General features: G+C 31.5%; 1 protein-coding gene across 1 annotated transcript in view; it reads right to left on the bottom strand.

Annotated features, from left to right (window-relative positions):
* Positions 1 to 995: 995 nt before the first annotated feature.
* Positions 996 to 20646, bottom strand: part of LOC107455516 (fatty-acid amide hydrolase 2-A) — a 37171-nt gene continuing 17520 nt past the window's right edge. The window contains exons 6-9 of the mRNA XM_043050736.3: positions 18617 to 18736; positions 15393 to 15547; positions 13328 to 13423; positions 996 to 4266 (exon numbers count right to left, since the gene is read on the bottom strand). Coding sequence (XP_042906670.2) covers positions 3688 to 4266; positions 13328 to 13423; positions 15393 to 15547; positions 18617 to 18736 — 950 coding nt within the window. The 3' untranslated portion in view covers positions 996 to 3687. The remainder of the gene's footprint in view (positions 4267 to 13327; positions 13424 to 15392; positions 15548 to 18616; positions 18737 to 20646) is intronic.

Consider the following 20646-nt stretch of genomic DNA (forward strand, 5'->3'; position numbering starts at 1 on the left):
TCTGGGAAACATTTCTGAGGAAGATTAAAAGATATGCCATCGAAATTTTGATTCTCTGCAGAAGGGATGGCTCTCCTGCTTTTTTAGCCCAACGACCTGCTCGCGAAGTCGATGGCTTTACGGTAGGAAAGTTTAACGAAGCCCGATACCACGCATACTCGGTCCCTAAGCAGGTTGATGAAAGCGGTCACCCACCCACTTACTGACGGCAGCCAGTGATGTTTGTCTTCGATGTCCTACTGGGAACGTTGTCTTTACGATCTGTCCACAGCGGGACTGTCAAAAAAGTACGGTAACGGTAAGCTGTATTAAAATAAATAAATATATATAAAAGAAAATGAAAAAATAATGCTTCTACCTGGTTGCCAATTTTACACTTTTTCCGAAAGTTTATAATGAGCGTTAGCAAAATTTATGATTAAATGGGTGATTTTTGGTTTAGTAAATGAGATCAAAATGTAGTTTGAGCACTATCAGTCCTGAATTGTGCTTAAAGTACAGGTTACATATATTGAGTTGAAAAAGCAAACAATGAATTTTTCAGATGAACTATCTTTTATTTATGAGGTAAGCACGTTAAGTATAGTGGTTGGAGAGCCTTATAAAATTGAAAAGTGATATTCAATTTACCTTTTGTTACCTTTAAATTTTATAAAAAAATAATTTGGGCTTTAGCTCTTATTTTTTTTAAAGTCATTTTTTTAATATTAGAGATAAATATAATTACTTAGGTGGACCAATAATCAAACATATCAGCCCACCTAAAACAATCAACAAAAAATTTCGCATTTCTCTTACTATTTGTTTTTACTTCTTATATAACGCTAAGAAATTTGCAAAAAGATTTCATATACGGTAGAACCTATATTATCCGAACCTCTTTAATCGGAATTATTATAAGATCACAAAGTGATTTTCTTTCTTCCGCAAGCTTAGTTTTTTTAGTCTCGAGCTTAATAATATTTTGTCCAGCTGAAACAATAAATCTGACCTTTGAATTAAAACTATTTTTATTGCAAGAAAACATAGAATTGAACATTTTATAAGAATAATAAATAAACATTTGCTGTTTGATGAATTTGATTGCTTGGGGTTTTGCTAAAGAAATATGAAAGTTGTAATTTTCCTTGTTTTATCCGAAGTTTCATAATTACATGTGTGATTTGATTTGACTCTCGTGTCTTCCACTTCTGCTAAATGAAAGCTTTCTTTGTAAGAAAAGAATGTAGTGCTAATGAAATCAGGATAAAGGATACAAAGGAACCAGGATACAATATATATATATATATGAATATTTGGTATTCGTTGAAGATCTAGTACCGATTATTATTTTAGATAATAGCGGCCTTATAAGGTGTACCATTATAGGACATGCTTTTTCGCATCGTTTAAATAAATATTATACTATTTTCAGAATGCCAACATAGTTGAAACGTGTAATAATTGAGTTTTAAAAAAATTATTCTAGTCTATGAATTTAACCAAAACTACACTGGTGTGGTTAACAAATACAAAAATATTTTATTTTCCTTAAAAATTTATATCGTATCACAAACTGTTAATTTATTTGTACTCGTTAAATACTTTTTTTCTATTTTAAGTTCTGATAATGAATAATGGATGACATGTTATAAGTGGAGCCTCTTAACTGTTTCGTTTTCAATGTAAAAATTTGCCTCAACTTTTGTTGATATCTTAAGCCTTGTTTCAACGAGTCTTGGTACGTAGCGAGCTCTGCTTGTTTCTGCGTGTGAGATGGATAAGCATGTTTCAGAACCTGCATTTGAATCGATTTGTAACAAAGTTGTGGTAATCATTTACACTTTGGCTACAAGTTTGGTTAACAGTTAACTTTGTTAGGACAAAAAATGAAAATTTGACTAGTTATCCATAATATACTCTTTTGAATCATAGCTATGTCAAAATTATGAAGCCAAGTCAGGAATGTTGAAACTACCATGCGCAAATACTCTACATGCCTAGGATCAACAAAATTCCTTCGGAGTAAATGGATTTACAGTAAGAATAAAGATACAGATAAAAATACAGTAAATTACCGATTATCCGCAATTCTCTCTTTTTTTTTTTTTTTTTTGCAATGATAAACAATATAGCATTTAGTTTTGAAAATAAATAAATTCGTAAAGATGGAACTGAGTTTTGAGAACAAAATACTAGCAAACATCCATTTCGTAGCCCAGGTGTGAATAGATTTGGCCCCCATCAAAGCAGTATCTTTTTTTGAATCGTATTGCTGCTATTCAAAACAATGATACAGATAGCGAATTAGTTTTTTCTGCCTTGAGTTCATATTATGAATGGGAATGAATTAACCTCAGTCAACAATTTATTTAGTCAACATGCAACACATTCTTGGAACTCGTTATAAAATTGATAACTAACAAATGAGTATGGTCCACACATAACCCCTGATATACTTATACTCCGGAAAGAAAATGGTTGAATCAGGGGTTTTCAATAATTTATGGGCCATATGCCTGATTTCAGAATTGTTGTAAGCAGTTTATTTTTAATTTTGTTACTGATAAGAGTTTCTAAAAATCGTGTACGCACAGTAACTGTTTATAAGAACTAATTGACGTTTTTCGAACATTGTTTTATGCGTTCTTTTTTTAATAGTGTATGAGCTTCTGAGTTAAAAGTCTGCTTGTGACTGTCTTATTTTAGCATTTAGCATTCCAAAAAACAAAACAAAAATTTGATAGGCTTTTTCATACAACAATAATAAGAAAATACGAAAGGAATTGTTGATAGCAGATAATAAATGATACTAAAATTTATCATTTATATTAAGAAATTGATGATGGGTGTCATTTTTACGTGTTTTGCTGATTATTCATGAATTTGCTTATCTGCGCTAGGTGAGCCATTCAATTCTTCGGATAATCGAGAGTTAACACTGAAAGGAACATGTTTGAGGAATAAACATTTTATGAAACATGATTAATCACAGTAGAGCAGGGGTGGGCAAACCTTTTTGGTCGGGGGCAAGAAAACGTGAAAAAAAAGTTTGGTGGGCCAAGTAAAAACTCCTAAAATAAAAATTAAAAAAAAAACGATATACAAGTTTTTATTTAAATATTTAATGCGATGAATGAAATTGCGATTTCATTTTTCAAAGTTTCTTATATTGAAGTTCCAAGTGATGTATTTATTCTAAGGAAAGGCTAAATGTTTGTCTGTTAGTCTACTTCTGAAATGATTTTTTCTAAGGTTCATAGTTGCAAACACTTGTTCACATGTATATAATGTAGCAAACACGGCACTGATTTTCTTAGCATGAAATATTAAATTTGGGAAACTAGCTTTTGGTGATGATTTGTGAAGCTCAAACTTTGACATATTTAGAAACAACTGCTTCAGATAGCGCCAATTTGCGGCTTCTGCTTTCAACATTTTACCAATTGATGCTATCTGTGCTAGCTATTTCCATCAATTTATGTTTTGTAAAACAAATATAGAGAAAATAAAAGGCCATTAGTACTTTGTTAAAAAAGAAATAACAAAAAAAGCTTTAAACAAAGTAGAAAAGAAAATGGATGTACATTGTTTATATTCGTCATGAATTGGCAAGTTATAATTACATCCGCGGGCCGGATAAAACCTTCCGGCGGGCCACAGTTGTCCCGCGGGCCGTAGTTTGCCCATCCCTGCAGTAGAGGATAATCAACTTGGTGCTGTCCACCCTCCAAATACTTTACTGAGTTCTTTTGCGCAAGCTAAACTCAAATTGTCGTTATTCATAGCAGTTACTATTTGCATTCCATGAGGCAGGCCAGATTGAGTCGAGCCCATTGGAACCTGAGTAGCAGGAAAGCCAAGAAAAGAGAATATAGCTGCCCATACTATACTATAGAAATACATCATCATTTGGTATGGTCGAGGTGCTGTGAAGAGCAAAGTAGGACATATAAAAATAGAGTTTTCATCCAGCATACTGTCGAACTTTTTGTACAATTCACTTTGGTATTCAATATAGAAAGGAATATTTTCTTCTTTGTATATCATGGGATTACGTGAAAATACAAAAGTAAATAAAGTCCAGAAACTGAAGTTTGATTTTCCAAAAGGAAGTTTTAGTAACTCTAAAGGTAAGTTGACTTCACTCATCTTCCCTGAAGTAGAATAAGAAACAGGTTCAGTGATTTTAGTTAAGATATGTTGAAACATATTGGGTGCTAGGTCCATTTTTATATCCACTTCTTTGGCTACCACACCATAATTTTTAATAAAATGACTGATTGCCTAGGATAAAAATTTAAAAAAAATATATCATTAAATAAATTAGTAATAAACGAAAGAAACATGGTAAATAATTTTTTGCCTGCTCTGAAAAAAATACAATCTAGTAAACTTCTTAAATATACATTTCAAGCTATATCAATTTCCTTTCAAATGAGTTTTAGATAAACCTATTTCTTCAAACACGTAGCATTTCTTAAACATGTATGTTTGGTCATATCCTGTTCAAATCTCACGAAATCCTGTCACAATTTACGACCAATAAATTTTGATTTGCGACTAGAATTTTAGCTTTATTTAGCCCATCTGTTATCTATTTCATATTTTACTGATAGCTGAATAACCGTTCTTCGCACGGGGCGAATAAAAAAAAATTATCACTATACTAGTATTGAACAACACTACAGACATCATGGTCAAAACTGCAAAGCATATACCGACACAAATGAAGAGTCTAATGGAAGAACCAGGAAAGTGACATTTTTAAGGGAATTATGAATCAGGGAAAATTATGTAAGGAGATTGCCTTTATATGGGTATGTTTAATGTGACAGAATTTTTATGGCTCTCTCCTTAATCTTAGCATAACTAATCCACATTAGTTATTAGTATTTTTATTTTCAAAATAGGCAGTGTTTAGTAAAATAACACAAAGAATTATTAGTCCCACCTTCGAACAAATCGATAATAATATAGTTCGAGGACCATTTTTTTCTTGTTTTGATTATAGCCTCTCTGAAAAAAAATTTTATGTGGTTTTTTCATTAAGCTCTTCACTTAATAAAGCTAAAATATTTTAATATCTTTTTATTTTTTTGCTTTATTTGTTTGTTTTATGCGGCTTTTCCACTAAGCTCTTCACTTAATAAAGCTAAAATATTTTAATGTCTTTTTATTTTTTTGCTTTATTTTTTTGTTTTATTTGTTTGTTTTATGCGGTTTTTCCACTAAGCTCTTCACTTAATAAAGCTAAAATATTTTAATATCTTTTTATTTTTTTTGCTACCCTTTACTGTGTCTTCAAGCTATTATATTCAGCAAAGCACATTTTTTGTAGTTTATTTCATCATAATAGAGATTAACAGTGGGCCTTGGCCCTCTATGGGCTGTCGCGCCACTGAGTTTAATTTTTTTTTTAGTTTTGAAATAGAGATTAACAGTATTTAGCATCACTTAGCGTCATGCTATTGCTCACGGCCAATTTAAGATAGTCAGAATTTACCTCTATCAGTAATTTTCTCCGGTGCATATCTATGTGTTTCAGGGAGCCGTAAGACACTTATATGCACAGTATCGGAATTAAAACTGCTTCGTATTGATTCAGTTTTAATAATCAATAAATACATAAATATAATACTTTATACCTACGTTAGTATCTAACACAACCCTTTAACATTTGAGTTTTGAGCAAAATACATTTATCAATGGCAGCAAACAGAAGCAGACATTTTTAAAACAAATAAAATTCTTTTTAAAGCCTTAATCAGGTCTTTGAACCATGACCATTTCTCTATCTGACCTTTAATTTACTGTTCGAAATACTTACATGTAGAAGTGGGAAAAATTTATTTCAATTCTGATTCATAATATCATTCTGATTCATATTAAATATCAATACACTATCCATGGTACCACTGGAGAACTCTTACACGGCGACAAAAAAAAGCCTTATTACAACTCCCCGAATAGTAACGCTAGAAAATCGACTAATGACTGCCGCTAAAAATGTCACATGCCAAATCTAGCTGAGGTGGCTCAACATATATCGCTTTTAAAAACGGAAACTGAAATAACCAGAGAGAGCATTCTCACCAAATGTGATCTCTTCTGAAATTCACCCTATCAGCTGCGGCAATCTCATACTATTAAGATAGGCAGAAGTGAGTAGTCTTTGTCGATAGATCTCTATTTTAGTACTTTGTCGAAAGTGCTTTTTTTCGCGAATTTATATATTACGAATTTATTTGCCGCTTTTTGATTTATATCACGAATTTATTTGTTTTATTATTGCTATTAGTTATTCATTGAAAAATGAGTCTCAAGGTCTGGTTTCTTAGGACAAGCGCCTTATCTGAGCGTCAACGGGACGTCAACGTCCAGCTGACGCCAACAAAATACTGGTTTGTTAGTTCAAGGCCTGGTTTCTTAGAACTAGCGCCTTATCTGGGCGTCAGCGGAAAGTTAACGTAGATCTGACGCCAAAAAAATACTTTTTTGTTAGCTCAGCGTGAGCAGTCGGTCCAACGCAGACATTATCTCTCATTGCGCATGCGTTAATAACGTAAACAAATATTTATTTTGAATTTGTATTGATTTTGTTATTGTCGACCAGTGTTTTAGAAAACAAATAATGACTTAGTTCAAGAAAAAACACATTATAGCTGCGTTAAATGAAGAGTGCTATGTTTAATGAAGAAGCTATGTTTAATGTCAAAATCAAAATCTTGGCTGATTTCAATGTGCTGTTGGATGTTGTCCGCCATTGCTTCTGTGGCTAACGTTACGTTGTAATCCAACTACAGTTGAGTTGGACGGCAATTGGGTAAAATATGAAAAAAGTACAACTACTTCCACTTACTAGGAATAACATTTACCTTTTAGTTTAATTAATAAACTGAGTTTTAAATATGTTTACTAAATTCATAAACTTCGGTAAAACAACAATATAAATTATTTCCAAAGGAACTAGACAAATACAATTCCAACCTGGCGAGTAGCGACTTATAACAAGACACTTCGTTTGATGCTTTTACTTGTTGCTATACTAAACTGCAATGTTTCTTGACAATGGAGAAATATGCTGAGGGCAAACGAAGAAAAAAGTTCCCTGCGCGATGTCTGTATTTCGAGGTAAATTACGCATTTCACTATAGAAATATGATAAGTTATCTTAACCCACACATATATAGCGTTAATTTGCTATAATTTTTTTAAAATTTTATATATTTTCAAATTTACGAGCGGCGCATCGCGGAATGGTATCTTTATTTAGAATTGAAGGCGTTAGCCAATGAAAGCTCACGATCAACAGATCCCGCCAAAGCGCTTTTAGGGAGAGCTTTTGGCGTGTAATTTCGAGCGCGCTTCATTGCATATTATCTTCAATCTTTTGCTGTGCTGTAGTTTATTTTTTATCGTTTGAGAAACCAGCTTTTTTAAAATCTAATATATCGTTATTATTCTACCTATTCGTTATTATTAAAATAATGGTATCTACTACTAAGTTGAACTACGTCTTTCAAATCCACAAGAAAGGCAGCGCTTTGAAAAGCTCTGAAAAGACAATTGTTATGAATGTATTTCATAAATTGCGAGAAGGGAATCCCAGTGATTCTATGAATGATGTGCTGTGTAAAACTTCGGACTTAACTGGCGTATCTACCAGCAGCATCTCACGGATGCAAAAAGAATATGGCGTTAATGGCTCATTTTCCACTCCTGGGAAAAAAAGACCTGCAAGAAAATGCAAAGGAACTAGACTACAAAAGTTTGATGACTTTACTTTGTGTGCCATTAGTCGGAAGGTGCACTTGTTTTTTAAAAGAAATGAAATTCCAACCGTGGCTAAAGTTATAAAAGTAATCAAGGAGGATTCTGACCTTCCGAACTTGACTGTTGACACAACCAGGAGGCTAATGCTCGATTTAGGATTTGTATATAAGAAGCGATCCCGCAATTCAATGCTGATAGAAAGGGAAGATATACAAGTGTGGCGACGTCAATTTTTAAGACAAATTCATCGGTACCGAAATGAAGGAAGGAACATAATTTACACCGATGAAACCTGGGTGAATTTTGGTCACACAAAAGAAGCAGTTTGGCAAGACACATTTATAAAGAGACCGAAAGATGCATTTATGTCAGGCCTCTCAACTGACTAAAAGTGCCTTCCGGAAAAGGATCCAGGTTGATCATTACCCATGCTGGAGGTGAGAATGGTTTTGTCAAGGAACCTGAAGATATCTTTAAAGGAAAAAAAGGTAAAGGTGATTACCATGAAGAAATGAATGGTGATTACTATGAAAATTGGTTTCAAAATAAGTTACTCCCCAACCTTGCTGCCAATAGCATTATTGTGATGGACAATGCATCATACCACAGTGTTTTTGTGGAAAACATTCCTAACTCTTCCACCAAAAAGGATGACATTCGACAATGGCTGACATCGAAAAACATTTCCTGGAGCTTTGACATGCTAAAAGCTGAACTTCTGCTCCTCGTGTCTAATGTCCGTAACAAATATGAGGGCTATCGGGTTGATAGACTAGCCGAGCTTCAAGGGCATACTGTTTTGAGACTGCCACCTTGAACTTAATCCAATTGAACATATTTGGAGTATTGTGAAAGGTAAAGTTGCAGCCGAAAATAAAACATTTAAAGAGAATGAAGTGAAACAGATCACGAAAGAAGCAATTCAAAACATTTCTACTGAAACATGGAAGAACTGTGTTAGCCATGTTATTAAAGAGGAAAAACTAATGTGGGAACTTGACGGAATGTGTGATTTTACCGTTGAAAGTTTGGTTATTGATGCTGATCCTGAATCAACTGAGACTGCTTCCGAAGAGACACCAGTACTGATGAAGTTGTGTGTATGTCATCATAAATGATACATGAATTAATTTTTTATTTTTATGGAATAAATCTTGCAGTGTGTCATCCTTAATACCTACTAAGCTAAACAACTAACTACTAAGTTTAACAACTAAAAACACAATAAAAAGAGCTAGTAAATAACTTGTTTTTAATAGTATTAATCTGTAAAAAAAACTATCGAAAAAAATAATTCCTTTAAGTATATTTTGTTTCAAGTGGACACATTTAAAAGTAAAAATAGGTACTATTTAGCTTTAAAAAAATTAAGTATACTTTTCTAAAGTGTAATAGAACAGTAACAATGTAAAGGGGAAATTTAAAAGACTGAGTATACAAAAATGAAATGGTCAAATAAGAATAGAATATTCTAATGTAAATATAAAGAAAGGTTGTGGTGTAAAAATACTGTTGAAAGGCTGAAGAAAATGATTGACTGTTGGGAGTTTAAATAAATATTTAAAAAAATGATTTTTTTTTAAATAAATAATTGAAATTGTGATTTTATTTAAAAAATACTTGAAATTGAGATTTTTTTAAAATTGATATAAATCAAAAAAAAATTTTTTTTAAATCAATTTATTTAAATCATTGACACCCTGATATTTAGGTTGAGAAAAATATTGATCAATTGAAAAACAAATTACACAATAATATCTGATTTATTTATTCAAACATTTGAGTATTGTTTTGAAATAATTTGTTAAAAATTAAATTTTTAAATATATAAAATTATGTAAAAATTAAAATAACAAACTCATAAATCGAATATATTAAAATTCTATATTTCTTAATTTATAAAATTTCAGAATATAAAGTTTACATATATTTATTATACTAGATTACTTAATTATGATTACGTAAAATGAATCTTTAAATTTATTATAAGTGTTTCTGATAATTTGACCAATGATTTTCTAACAATCAAAATGCCAAACAAAATGCTTATTCCGATTATTGCGCCATATTGGAAGCTAGAAGAGTGTGACGTCATTTCGATCCTGCTCCTTACAACCCTACGGCTATTTAAAAAATACTTGGCTGATATACGGCTGAACTTATTTATCCATCTTCCTCCGCCAGCCGTGACGTCATTGTCAAGAAACTTTGCATTCTAGTATAGAAATCAGGTTCGCAGAAAATGCTGTTTACTAGTTAAATTTAGTAGGAATAACATGATCTGTGACGTATGCTATAGTATACCCAATTGTAGTTCAAGATGAGCGTTCGATGACGTATACTATCAAACTCACAAATGGACCAATCAGAGGTTAGCCACTGATTTCCAGCTGACGGCGTCCTGTCCTAAAGGTCTGGTTTCTTAGGACAAGCGCCTTATCTCAGCGTCAGCGGGACGTCAACGTCCCGCTGACGCCAACAAAATACTGGTTTGTTAGCTCAAGGCCTGGTTTCTCAGAACTAGCGCCTTATCTGGGCGTCAGCGGAAAGTTGACGTAGAGCTGACGCCAAAAAAATACTTTTTTGTTAGCCCAGCGACTTTGTCCAAGAAAAAACACATTATAGCTGAGTTAAATGAAGAGTGCTATGTTTAATGAAGAAGCTATGTTTAATGTCAAAATCAAAATCTTGGCTGATTTCAATGTGCTGTTGGAAGTTGTCCCCCATTGCTTCTGTGGTTAACGTCACGTTGACTGCAGTTGAGTTGGACGGCAATTGTAGTTCAAGATGAGCGTTCGATGACGCATACTATCAAACTCACAAATGGACCAATCAGAGGTTAGCGCTGATTTCCAGCTGACGGCGTCCTGTCCTAAGAAAGTCCTGTCCTTAAGAAACCAGGCCTTCAGTCGTGCTGTTACGCTTTAAGATTTTATACTATGGTACATTTCTAATAGGTTTAACGAATTACATGTCATTTATTTTAATACAAATTTAATTTAATGACTTAGTATTTACTAAAGAGATGTAATTTTTTTTTTTAAAAAAAGTTTTTATGTGGATTTGAATGATTGTTTTGAATTCTTAGAATTTTGTGAATTTGCAATGTACCTAAGTTAGTAGCGAGCGAAGCGAGCTTGGTTTGCGAAACAAACCATATAAGATTGCTTAGCAATTTTCGGGGGTAGGCAAGCGTTATCGAGCAGGGGGCGCAGCCCACTAGTTCTTATTAAAACTTTACCAATTATCACAATACCTGTAGTACATGACACCATAACTAATTAAGCGTCCTTTGCGTATAACGATTTTCTACGGTTCGCTGCTAAATCGAACTAACGTAATCAAAATCAAATAGTTGATTACTCATATGCGTGATTCCAGATTATTATGTCGCTATAATTCCGTATTAAAATTATCTGGATCGTGAAATTAAATCCATGGGTATAACCGATTGAAAAAGTTTTTCAAAAAACAATGTGAATTCATGGCGAAATTGGCGCAATTCGAACGCTTGCCTCAAAGATTTATTCAAATGCTTGATTTGAAATTAATTCGCGTAGTAATATTTTATTAAGCGTATCGAAATTTCAAAATAAAACTCTGAAATCTGTAACAATAAATGCTGAAAAACCACTTAGATTTATGATGAAATTCGTGTAAAACTGAACGAATGTGATCGAAAATTGATATGTGATTACTTTTATTCGCGATTCATGAATACTATTCAAAATTACGGCATTCTTTTTTCTTTTTGTACCTACAAAGTAAGTATGTAGATTTCATTTTGCTGTGCAGAAGATGAATGTCATGACGAGAAAGGGACACAAAAATTAAGAGGAAATTTTCTTTTGTTCAAACGAAGTATTCCTACAATGTAGGGTTTTTTATGCTTCGAAAAACAATTGAAGAAAGCAGTCTAGCCGGGCCTGGAGTTTAGGTAGGTTTCCAGAATTAGAGCACTGTACTTTCCCTGGGTTCAAATTCATTTGTTCGTTTTTGAACTTGCACAAATAAAAATAGCAATTCAAATAAAAAAAAATTGCTTTTACTGTAAGTAATGAAATTTAAACTGAACTAGGAGGCTCCACCCCCTGCTCGCTGACTCTCGCCAACCCCCGAGAATTGCTACGAAATCCTATGTGGTTCACGCCGTGAACCATGACTCGCTGCGCTCGCTCGCCAATGAACACAATGTTCTAGCACAAAGACATAATATATTATCATCAAAGACACAGTATTTTATCATCAAAGACATAGTATTGTACTTATGTAGAAGATTTCTACCAATGTTCTTATTGGCTTTTAAAAAAGTATATTAGCTATTTAGATTGTACACGGTGAAAAAATCAAAACATTAGCTAAATAAAAAACATATAAGCAAAATAAATTATCAAATATTGCTTCACTAATATTCTGCATTTTAAAGCGTGAAAATTCAATGCATAAATAAACGCGAAATATAAAAAAAATTCAATGCATTCAATACAAACACTTAAACGTTTTTTAGACGTTTAGGTAGCTCCCAGTAGAAAAATATCAATTCAACAGCGGTCTTTTAAAGCATTCTCACTTCAATTAATTAATTAATTCCTAATTGAGTTTAAATTAAATATTGTCATGTTTTTAGTGCATGAATCTGAATTGAACAACCTGATAATGCTCACTCTGGTTATTGTTATCTGGTTGCTCACTACGTGCTCTTGTGCGCCGAATCCAATCAATTAAAAATGAAAACTGTTACCAGCGCGAGAAAAGAAATATCATCGGTTTTATTGATACATACATACATACATACGTACGTATTAGCGTTTTATATAATATAGATGCTACTACATTTAAAAAAAAAATTTTGTTATTTGATCTAATTTCTAGTTAGAAAATGCGTAAAGATATTAAAATTGTTATATTTTTTTCTTTCTAATAAATGAGTTTATCGGACAAAAATGAGTTAAAGAAATTAATTGTCTTCGATTCTACATATTTCATCAAGCATCCCTAGCTTATAGACACATTTTATATTTATAAATTAATTAAATTTAATATAATAAAAATTTAATCGAAAATTTATTGAATGAAAGCTGATCTATTTAAACGCGTGTTAAAACCCCTTATTTCCTTCTTTTTCTAAAATTTAAAGGCAATCTGCATTCAAATTGGTTCTGTACTTTATGTATTGTTTATTCGTTAATTATACTGCATTACATAAGACTCATACGAGCCCTTCTTCTTTGATGAATAATGTGCGGGTATCCTAAATTAGATTAACTGTTTTCAAAAATTTGTGAGAGAAAAAAGGAGAGAAAATGTTGCAAATTAACAAATTTTTAAAAATTTTAAAAAATTATGATGTAATTTCAATTATTTTTCTTTTATTTTCACATTTAGTACTTATAGCGGAAATTATTGAAAGTATTTTGAACTGAAAATTAAGAATTTGGGAGGGGGCAATTTATGCCCAGTTACATTAATTTGGGATTAGAATAATCCTTTTTAACCTCAACTGTTTTCCTATTAAAACATTTTGAAAACCATCATACTGAATTAGGATATATTGTATCTTAATTATACTAACTGTCATTATGTAATTCAAAATTTCTTTATCTAAAGTTTCCACCAATGGATGATAAACTTTCGTTTGATAATAAATCTTCATCTTCTTGAAATCCACCTGTGCAAAAATGAAATTTAGACGTATTAAATTTTAAACACAGACAGTACTTAAATCAATCAAAATGAGTAAAATATTCAATTAAAACTATAAAGAAAAAATATCTCAAAAGCTACCTGTAATAATTTTCAACTACATGTACAAAACAAACGTATAAGCAATATTTTATTATTTGATTTTATTCTTTGAGCAATATTTGATAAGAAAAATAAACTACATGAAAAATATTTATTTGTTAGATTAAATATGAATGTGTATGATAAATAGATATTTAATGAATAGAAAGGCATGTCCCTTGCTCGTTTTGATCACGAAACCCACGATGGCTTCGATTATTTTTCATTTTTTGGTAATAAACAAATAGTAAAATTAAAATCAAATGAAAGATTCCAAAAAGCTTTAATCCGTTAACAAAGATTTATTAACCAATTCAATTGATATAAAATTTAAATGTATTCCTCTTGAATGATTATTGGCCTGATCTTTCTTTATATTGAAGTAGGTTATGAAAAATGAATACTTTGCAATTTTGAGCTCCTAAAATTTTTATTTTTTTCCTGATTTTTCTTTTGCACGTGTTAGTAGATACATTTACCATAAAAGAAGGAATATCTTTTTTTTTTTTTTTTTTTTTTTTTTTTGAGAGAGAGAGAGAGAGAGAGAAGGATGTTTTAAGAAAAACTAATTTGAAAAAGAAAGCAGATTTTGCATTCTTTAAGATTTTGATTGGCTATATCTGATAAAAGCATCAATAACTTAGGAAAATGGTGAATCGCACAGTTTGTCCCAATAGTCAACTTCAATATTTAGTAAAGAAATTATTGGGTTGCTGTTTAAATAACTAAGATTTTCAGGGCAGAAAATCCCCCAAACCGAATTTTCACTCATTTAACAGAGCGTAACTCTAAAAAACGACAATGCCCCATGGAAACGAGTTCATATCCATAACTGGGTAACGATATATTAATATTATAGCAAAACATAATTTTAGGGGTGTAGATAAACCCCTCAAAACATACTTAAATTTCAAACGTGCGCAATATTCGTTTTCATTTCCTGCTTCAAATAAATAAATTCAAGCCAATCGAAAATACGTCTAGCATACATTGTCTGAAGATCAGAATAATGGCTCTTAAAACATATCCATACTATTCTCAATTTTCTTATCACTTAAACTTCTTTTCCAAATAGTAGCAACCTAGTTAATTTTGCTTTTTCTAGTAACTGCTGCCGTAAATTGCATAAAAGAGCTATATGAGCGGCTGTTTCACGATTTAAGGTTTAAATAGACGAGCTCATCAACTTATCATCAAATCATTAAACAACAATAAAACAGCAATTTCTGGGTCTATTTTTTATTGAAATTTTTAACAATAATTATCAGAAAACTTAAAATTAACACTAAATTAACACATTGCTGACCGGTCACGTGTTAACTCGTGTTTTCGTTAGCAGTGATCTCGCGGTGACTATTTTAAAAAGTGGGCGTAATTTTCCTTACTTTTCAAGTTTTACTATTTAATTCTATACCAATTTAATATAACTTTACGAAACCGGATATAATTTCAAAACTTGTGGTGTACCATTACACGTAGGTGATTGTTAACTTTATATCATACGGCACCAAAAATTAAAATGTTTTAAAGTTTATTTACTTTGTTTTACTTCCACATTCGCTTTCAAAACAATAGCCGGGCACACGGAGTATTTTTCAGAAAAGTTGCCGGTCAGCAATGTGTTAAGAAATTTTATTCGGCTGAAAGTATGATTTCAAATTCGCACGTACAGTCAGTTCTGAAGACGAAGGCGCGACTAGCATCGTGTATAGAATTTCCAGCATTGGGTTGCGGGCAATTATCAATCTTTGTGATTTTAACTAAACTCTAGTCTGTTATCGCAGCACTTAATTACCTTGCATAGAACATTGTTTTTGAAGCAGAGCATTTATGCGTTTTAAAAAAATTCTTACGGGTTTATTAAATTTCATTCTTTTATCGTTCTTTGATGTGAGAACTTCCATCATAGTTGCGAGATCTTCAGCATACCTGCATAATGGACCACTTGCAAGGTACGGCGAAACTCCTTCTGTTGCAGTGGGAAAACATCCTTGATTTGGGACCAAACCTAAAATTTTAAATACTGTCAATTAACTTATAAAGAAATTTAAATGATATTAAAATTCTTTAAGTATACCCTCAGTACAGAAATCCCAGTGGTCTGCCAAAAATATTCAAAATGTGAAATTAAATCATCAAAGAAATTTTATTTTGCAACCGGCGTTGAAGAATCTACGTTGACAATTTTGAGTTTACGACTGTTAATTTTAAAATTCACAGTTTAACACATTTGAACCCAATCCAGAAGACGAAGGTACTCCTGGATTAAGCATATAGGTCCTAACCCGCATTTACGTTACATGGATAGGAGAATCACGAAACCATTCATTACTAGCTTAAGGGCAACGGGATTCCAACCTATGATCCATCTACCACTGAAGATATGTCAGTATTGTGGTCAATTCGAGCCGAGAGAGAAATTCGTATCAACCTGTCTTCTCAGGAATTTGAACCTAGGTGACATCATTGGAAGGCGATTGCTCTATCCCCTGAGCCACCACGGCTCCATCAAAGCAATTCTAAATTCCTTCAATTTAGCAATCATTTGAATCAAATAGGTTTATAAATAGCCTGATATTATTAAATACATAAAAATAAATAGAATGAATTGGATCGCCCACGTGATTCGAATGAGTGACGACAACACAGTAAAAAAGATACTGCTTTTTAGACCCACTGGAAAAGGAAAGCGGGGAAGGCCGCGGTTAAGATGGGCTGACTCAGTGGAGTCTGATTATCTCGCAACTAATGAAAAAAATTGGAGATCAATGATAAATCGGAAGTCGTCATGGAGAAATCTTCAGAGGAAGGCAGTGGCTCACATTGGGCTGTCTGGCCAACTATGATGATGATGAGGTTTCATTCTGATTATTTTTTTTGTTACGCATGCATATACAGGTTTGTGTAGTAATTACAAATACGGCTTTTAAGCCCCGGACTTACTAAATAAATGCCAAGTATTTATGCATGTAATTGAGTTACTGAATCATTATGGTACAAGAAACGTTTTCAAAATAATTTTTTAAGAACGAGAAACACATTTAAGGATATAAATTTTGCTGTTAAATAAATTATATTTGGTCATCTGGGGCTCTGATAATATGTATTAGTATTTTTTTTTTTTAAAAAGGCCCATGTAGTACCCATGCTTCTACTTATTTTTCTTCAAGAATGAATAAATTATTTAGTTCATTGTTAGCGTTATTTTTCAATATTAAGACCTTCCCGACAACCGTATTATATTATTTATATCAAGCAATTTTTTACTGATTTGCAATAACTTAATTCGGATTTTTTTTTATCGCATATAGTGCTGCGAACTTTCGTAGGGAGTTTCTCGAAAGGGGTGAAAAATAATTTATCTATAAAATAGTTCTGAACTACATTGCGGAACCATAACTAAAACTTAGTGATATATACCGGCTCAATTAATAGAGAAAAAATAATTTTATTCTTTTTTATTCATTATTATTTATTGGTTTCTTGATTGCTTTACGTTGTTAGAGGAAGCAAAACAGGTACTTAGTAGTTCATCCCATTAAAATAAAGATTAACAGTATTCAGTATCACTTGGCATGATGCAATTGCTCGAGGCCAAATCATGACAGTCAAAAAGTTACCACTATTAAGTAATTTTAGCCGGTACTTATTACTTTCAAACTGCAGCAAAAAAAAACTAATTAAACGGTATTTGTATTAAAACTGAGTTAGTAACCAAAATACCAGTAGTGCCTATTACCAAAACTAATTACGCATCATGGGCGTCATCATTAATATACTTAGACATTAATATATTAGGATAATTATATACTATACAACATTAATATACTTAACATTAATATATTAGGTACTTAGCAGTTCATCCCATCAAAATAAAGATTAACTGTATTCAGTATCACTTGGCATGATGCTATTGCTCGAGGCCAAATCATGACAGTCAAAAAGTTACCACTATTAAGTAATTTTACTCGGTACTTATTACTTTCAAGCGGCAGCAAAAAAAAACTAATTAAACAGTATTTATATTAAAACTGCATTAATAACCAAATACTAGTAGTGCCTATTACCAAAATTAATTAAGCATCATGGTCGTCAACATTAATAGAGCGATTATTCGCGGGTCCTCTAAATGAATACACATCATTTCTCCATTAATTTTACTTCTTAGTCCGTACCAAATTTTTTTATATTTTAATTCGAACCTGTAACCGAAATTAATCAAGCATCATTGGCGTCATTCATAGCAGAGATGCCAGCTTTCACCTATTTAAAAAAAAATTTGTAAAAAAAGTTTAACGAAAAACGAAATTTAAGTTTTTTGTAGTTCAGTATTTCTGTGCAATTGGATGTGTAGTTTCTACCACTACACATCAAAAAATCAAAGTATCATATGAAATACAACTTCAAAGAGAATACGTGATTATCCTTATTCTGCAAGTTTTATTATTTAATTCACCACCAATTTATTAAAACTTTTGCAGAAAGCGGAGTACTTGGCATTCGTGTAATAGTATGGCGATTTTTCTTTTCTTACTTTCCCTTTAAACGAATTAGCATTATGACGCCATTAATTTTTATTTTAACCACATATCTTATTTATTATTGGTTTTAAATAATTTAATTTTACAGAAAACATCATTTTAAATCATTACTGAAAGCAAAATAAAAACGTGATTTCAGATAATTTTAGGAATGCTAATTTGGTGATGTTGTCCACGCATACTTGAGTTTATCTGACGTAACGAATAAATCATATTTAAATATTAAAGAACGTGTGATAAACTCTTTTTTTTAGAGTAATGATTTACATTAATGGCTATTCAGCATGGAAAAAATAGAAAACAATTAAAAAAATTAAATTTTATCTATCACCTCTCCAATACGATTTAGTTAAAATTTGCGAATGCTTTTTAGGTTCGGGAGCTAAAATTGTCGCTTTCACCCACTGTCCAAATTCCAGAACCTGGAATTTCGTCAACGGATCTGCAAAACGCTCACAAACAGTTCTGGGGTCATAAGGGAGACACACAAAATCCTCCTTTTATTATTATAAATATAATAAAGTATTATATGTTACCTCTAGATGGCTTATGAGCAAATAAACCTGTGAAACATGCTGGAATTCGCACACTTCCTATTAGATCATTTCCTAGTCCAATTACAGAGCCAGCGGAACTTATGAGTGCACTTTCGCCTCCTAGTGTTAAATGAATAATAAGAACATTTTAAATATCATGTTGATTCACACATTATTAACATTTATGTTACAAACATTACAATTGCTAACGAATTTAATGGATTTTATTCAATATATCGTAAGAAAAATATATATTCTATATTAAAAAATAGTCTTGCATTTTATTTTGCTGCGAAAAATCTATTGTAACTAAAAATTTGGAAAATATAAAGGTGTGTATAAAAAAAATAAATATTCAATAATTAGTTCGAAAATTATTAGCTTTTAAACGTGTAATAAGAAATACTATAAGGATCACTCCATGACCCACAGAAAAAGGACCCTCCGATATAGGATGTGTTTAAATAAATTTTTTCAAAATTCCAAATTTTGATAAAAATATTTAAAATTTAAATTGCTTTTTTTTCATAATTTTGCGTTACATTTTGCTTTGATGTGAAAAACATAAAAGTTTCAAATTTAAAATTATGAAGGGTTAAAGAAATTTTACAAAGAATATAATAAAATAAAAAAAGCAACATTTGATAGTTAGTTTGAGAGTTATTAACTGCTTATGGCAAAAAAAAAACTTGTGAATTGTAGTATTAATTAGCGACTATTTATCCATTGGTGTGGGAAAATTTATTTAAGGCCTGTTTAGACGATCCAAGTTCTTGGACGAAGATTTATTGATATTGATGGAGACTTGCTTTGCTTTGAGCTTGGATCGAGTAAACGATCATCCAAGTACTTGGTCCAAGTCCTTGGACGATAGTAGAGCATGTTCTACTTTCCATCCAAGTTTTTCCTCCCTCAACCAATCAGCGTCTTAGGTTTTGTGACGTCAACAAGCAGGCATCAGATTACGTCATTTTGTTGTCTGTTTTCATATATTTTAATCCAAATAAATTTATCTGCTACGGTTTATTTGTGTTATTATGAATTTATTTAGTTATTTTAAACATATTTAAGTATGATTTTATAATGTTGAAAATGAACAATGCGCATGCGCAAGTTTTTCTTCCGACCAATCGGTGACATTCAAAAACTTGGATAGATTCGACGACTCATCCAATTTCTTGGACAGAGAAATTCCTCCATTTTCTCGGATTCAAGAACTTGGACTGTGGAAACAGGCTCTTATCTCTCACTAGTTATCTTTATTTTGTTATCTCGTGATTCAGTTGATGTCAAAAGTAATAAAAGTAAATAGAAAGAAGTTTTAAATTGGCCGATATTAATTTTACCATTTATCTAAAAATTTTTAAGATTTGGAAGAACTAGATGAAAAGAGATAAAAATTGCTATTTGAATTGTTCTATTGATACATGTCTTGTTAACGAGTAAAATTACTTCCTCCTTATTTCTGTTTATTCAGTTCCGTATATTTTAGGTACTTTTTTTAAAAGTCATATGGATTATTTTTAAAATCAAGATAACTATTTACTTCATTACGATTGACTTATTGACGAAATGTTCAAACATAAAACTACAATAATTGTATATTTTGAGAAAGAAAAAAAAATAGGGACTGGGTGAAGGGGGGGGGGATACGATGATGGATGAGAAAGAATTATAGGAGATGGGTGTGCGGAGTGAGCAGGACGTAAAGCTTCATGTTGTTTTTTTTTCTTTCAAAGTTTTACATTTATATTTTGAATTCTATTTTATGTAAATTACTCTAAGGTAAAAACTGCGTTGCTTTTAACAAAATATTCTTTTTTTTTTTCATTGCAAAAATTACTTAACCCTTTAATGGGCCCTTTATTTCTAGTAAAGGTAAATTAAAGTATTTTTGGAATTGAAATTGTTTTAAGAACAGTAATTGATATAAAAAAAAACTCATTTAGTTTATAAAAATGCCATTTTTTTGAAGGTAAATATATTTAACATTACCTATTAGGAGCTTACTGACTTTTATTTTTCTTTAT

Source organism: Parasteatoda tepidariorum, chromosome 5 (assembly GCF_982258835.1).
Source record: "Parasteatoda tepidariorum strain Cologne lab strain chromosome 5, Ptep-v5.0, whole genome shotgun sequence".
Taxonomy (NCBI): Eukaryota; Metazoa; Arthropoda; class Arachnida; order Araneae; family Theridiidae; genus Parasteatoda; species Parasteatoda tepidariorum.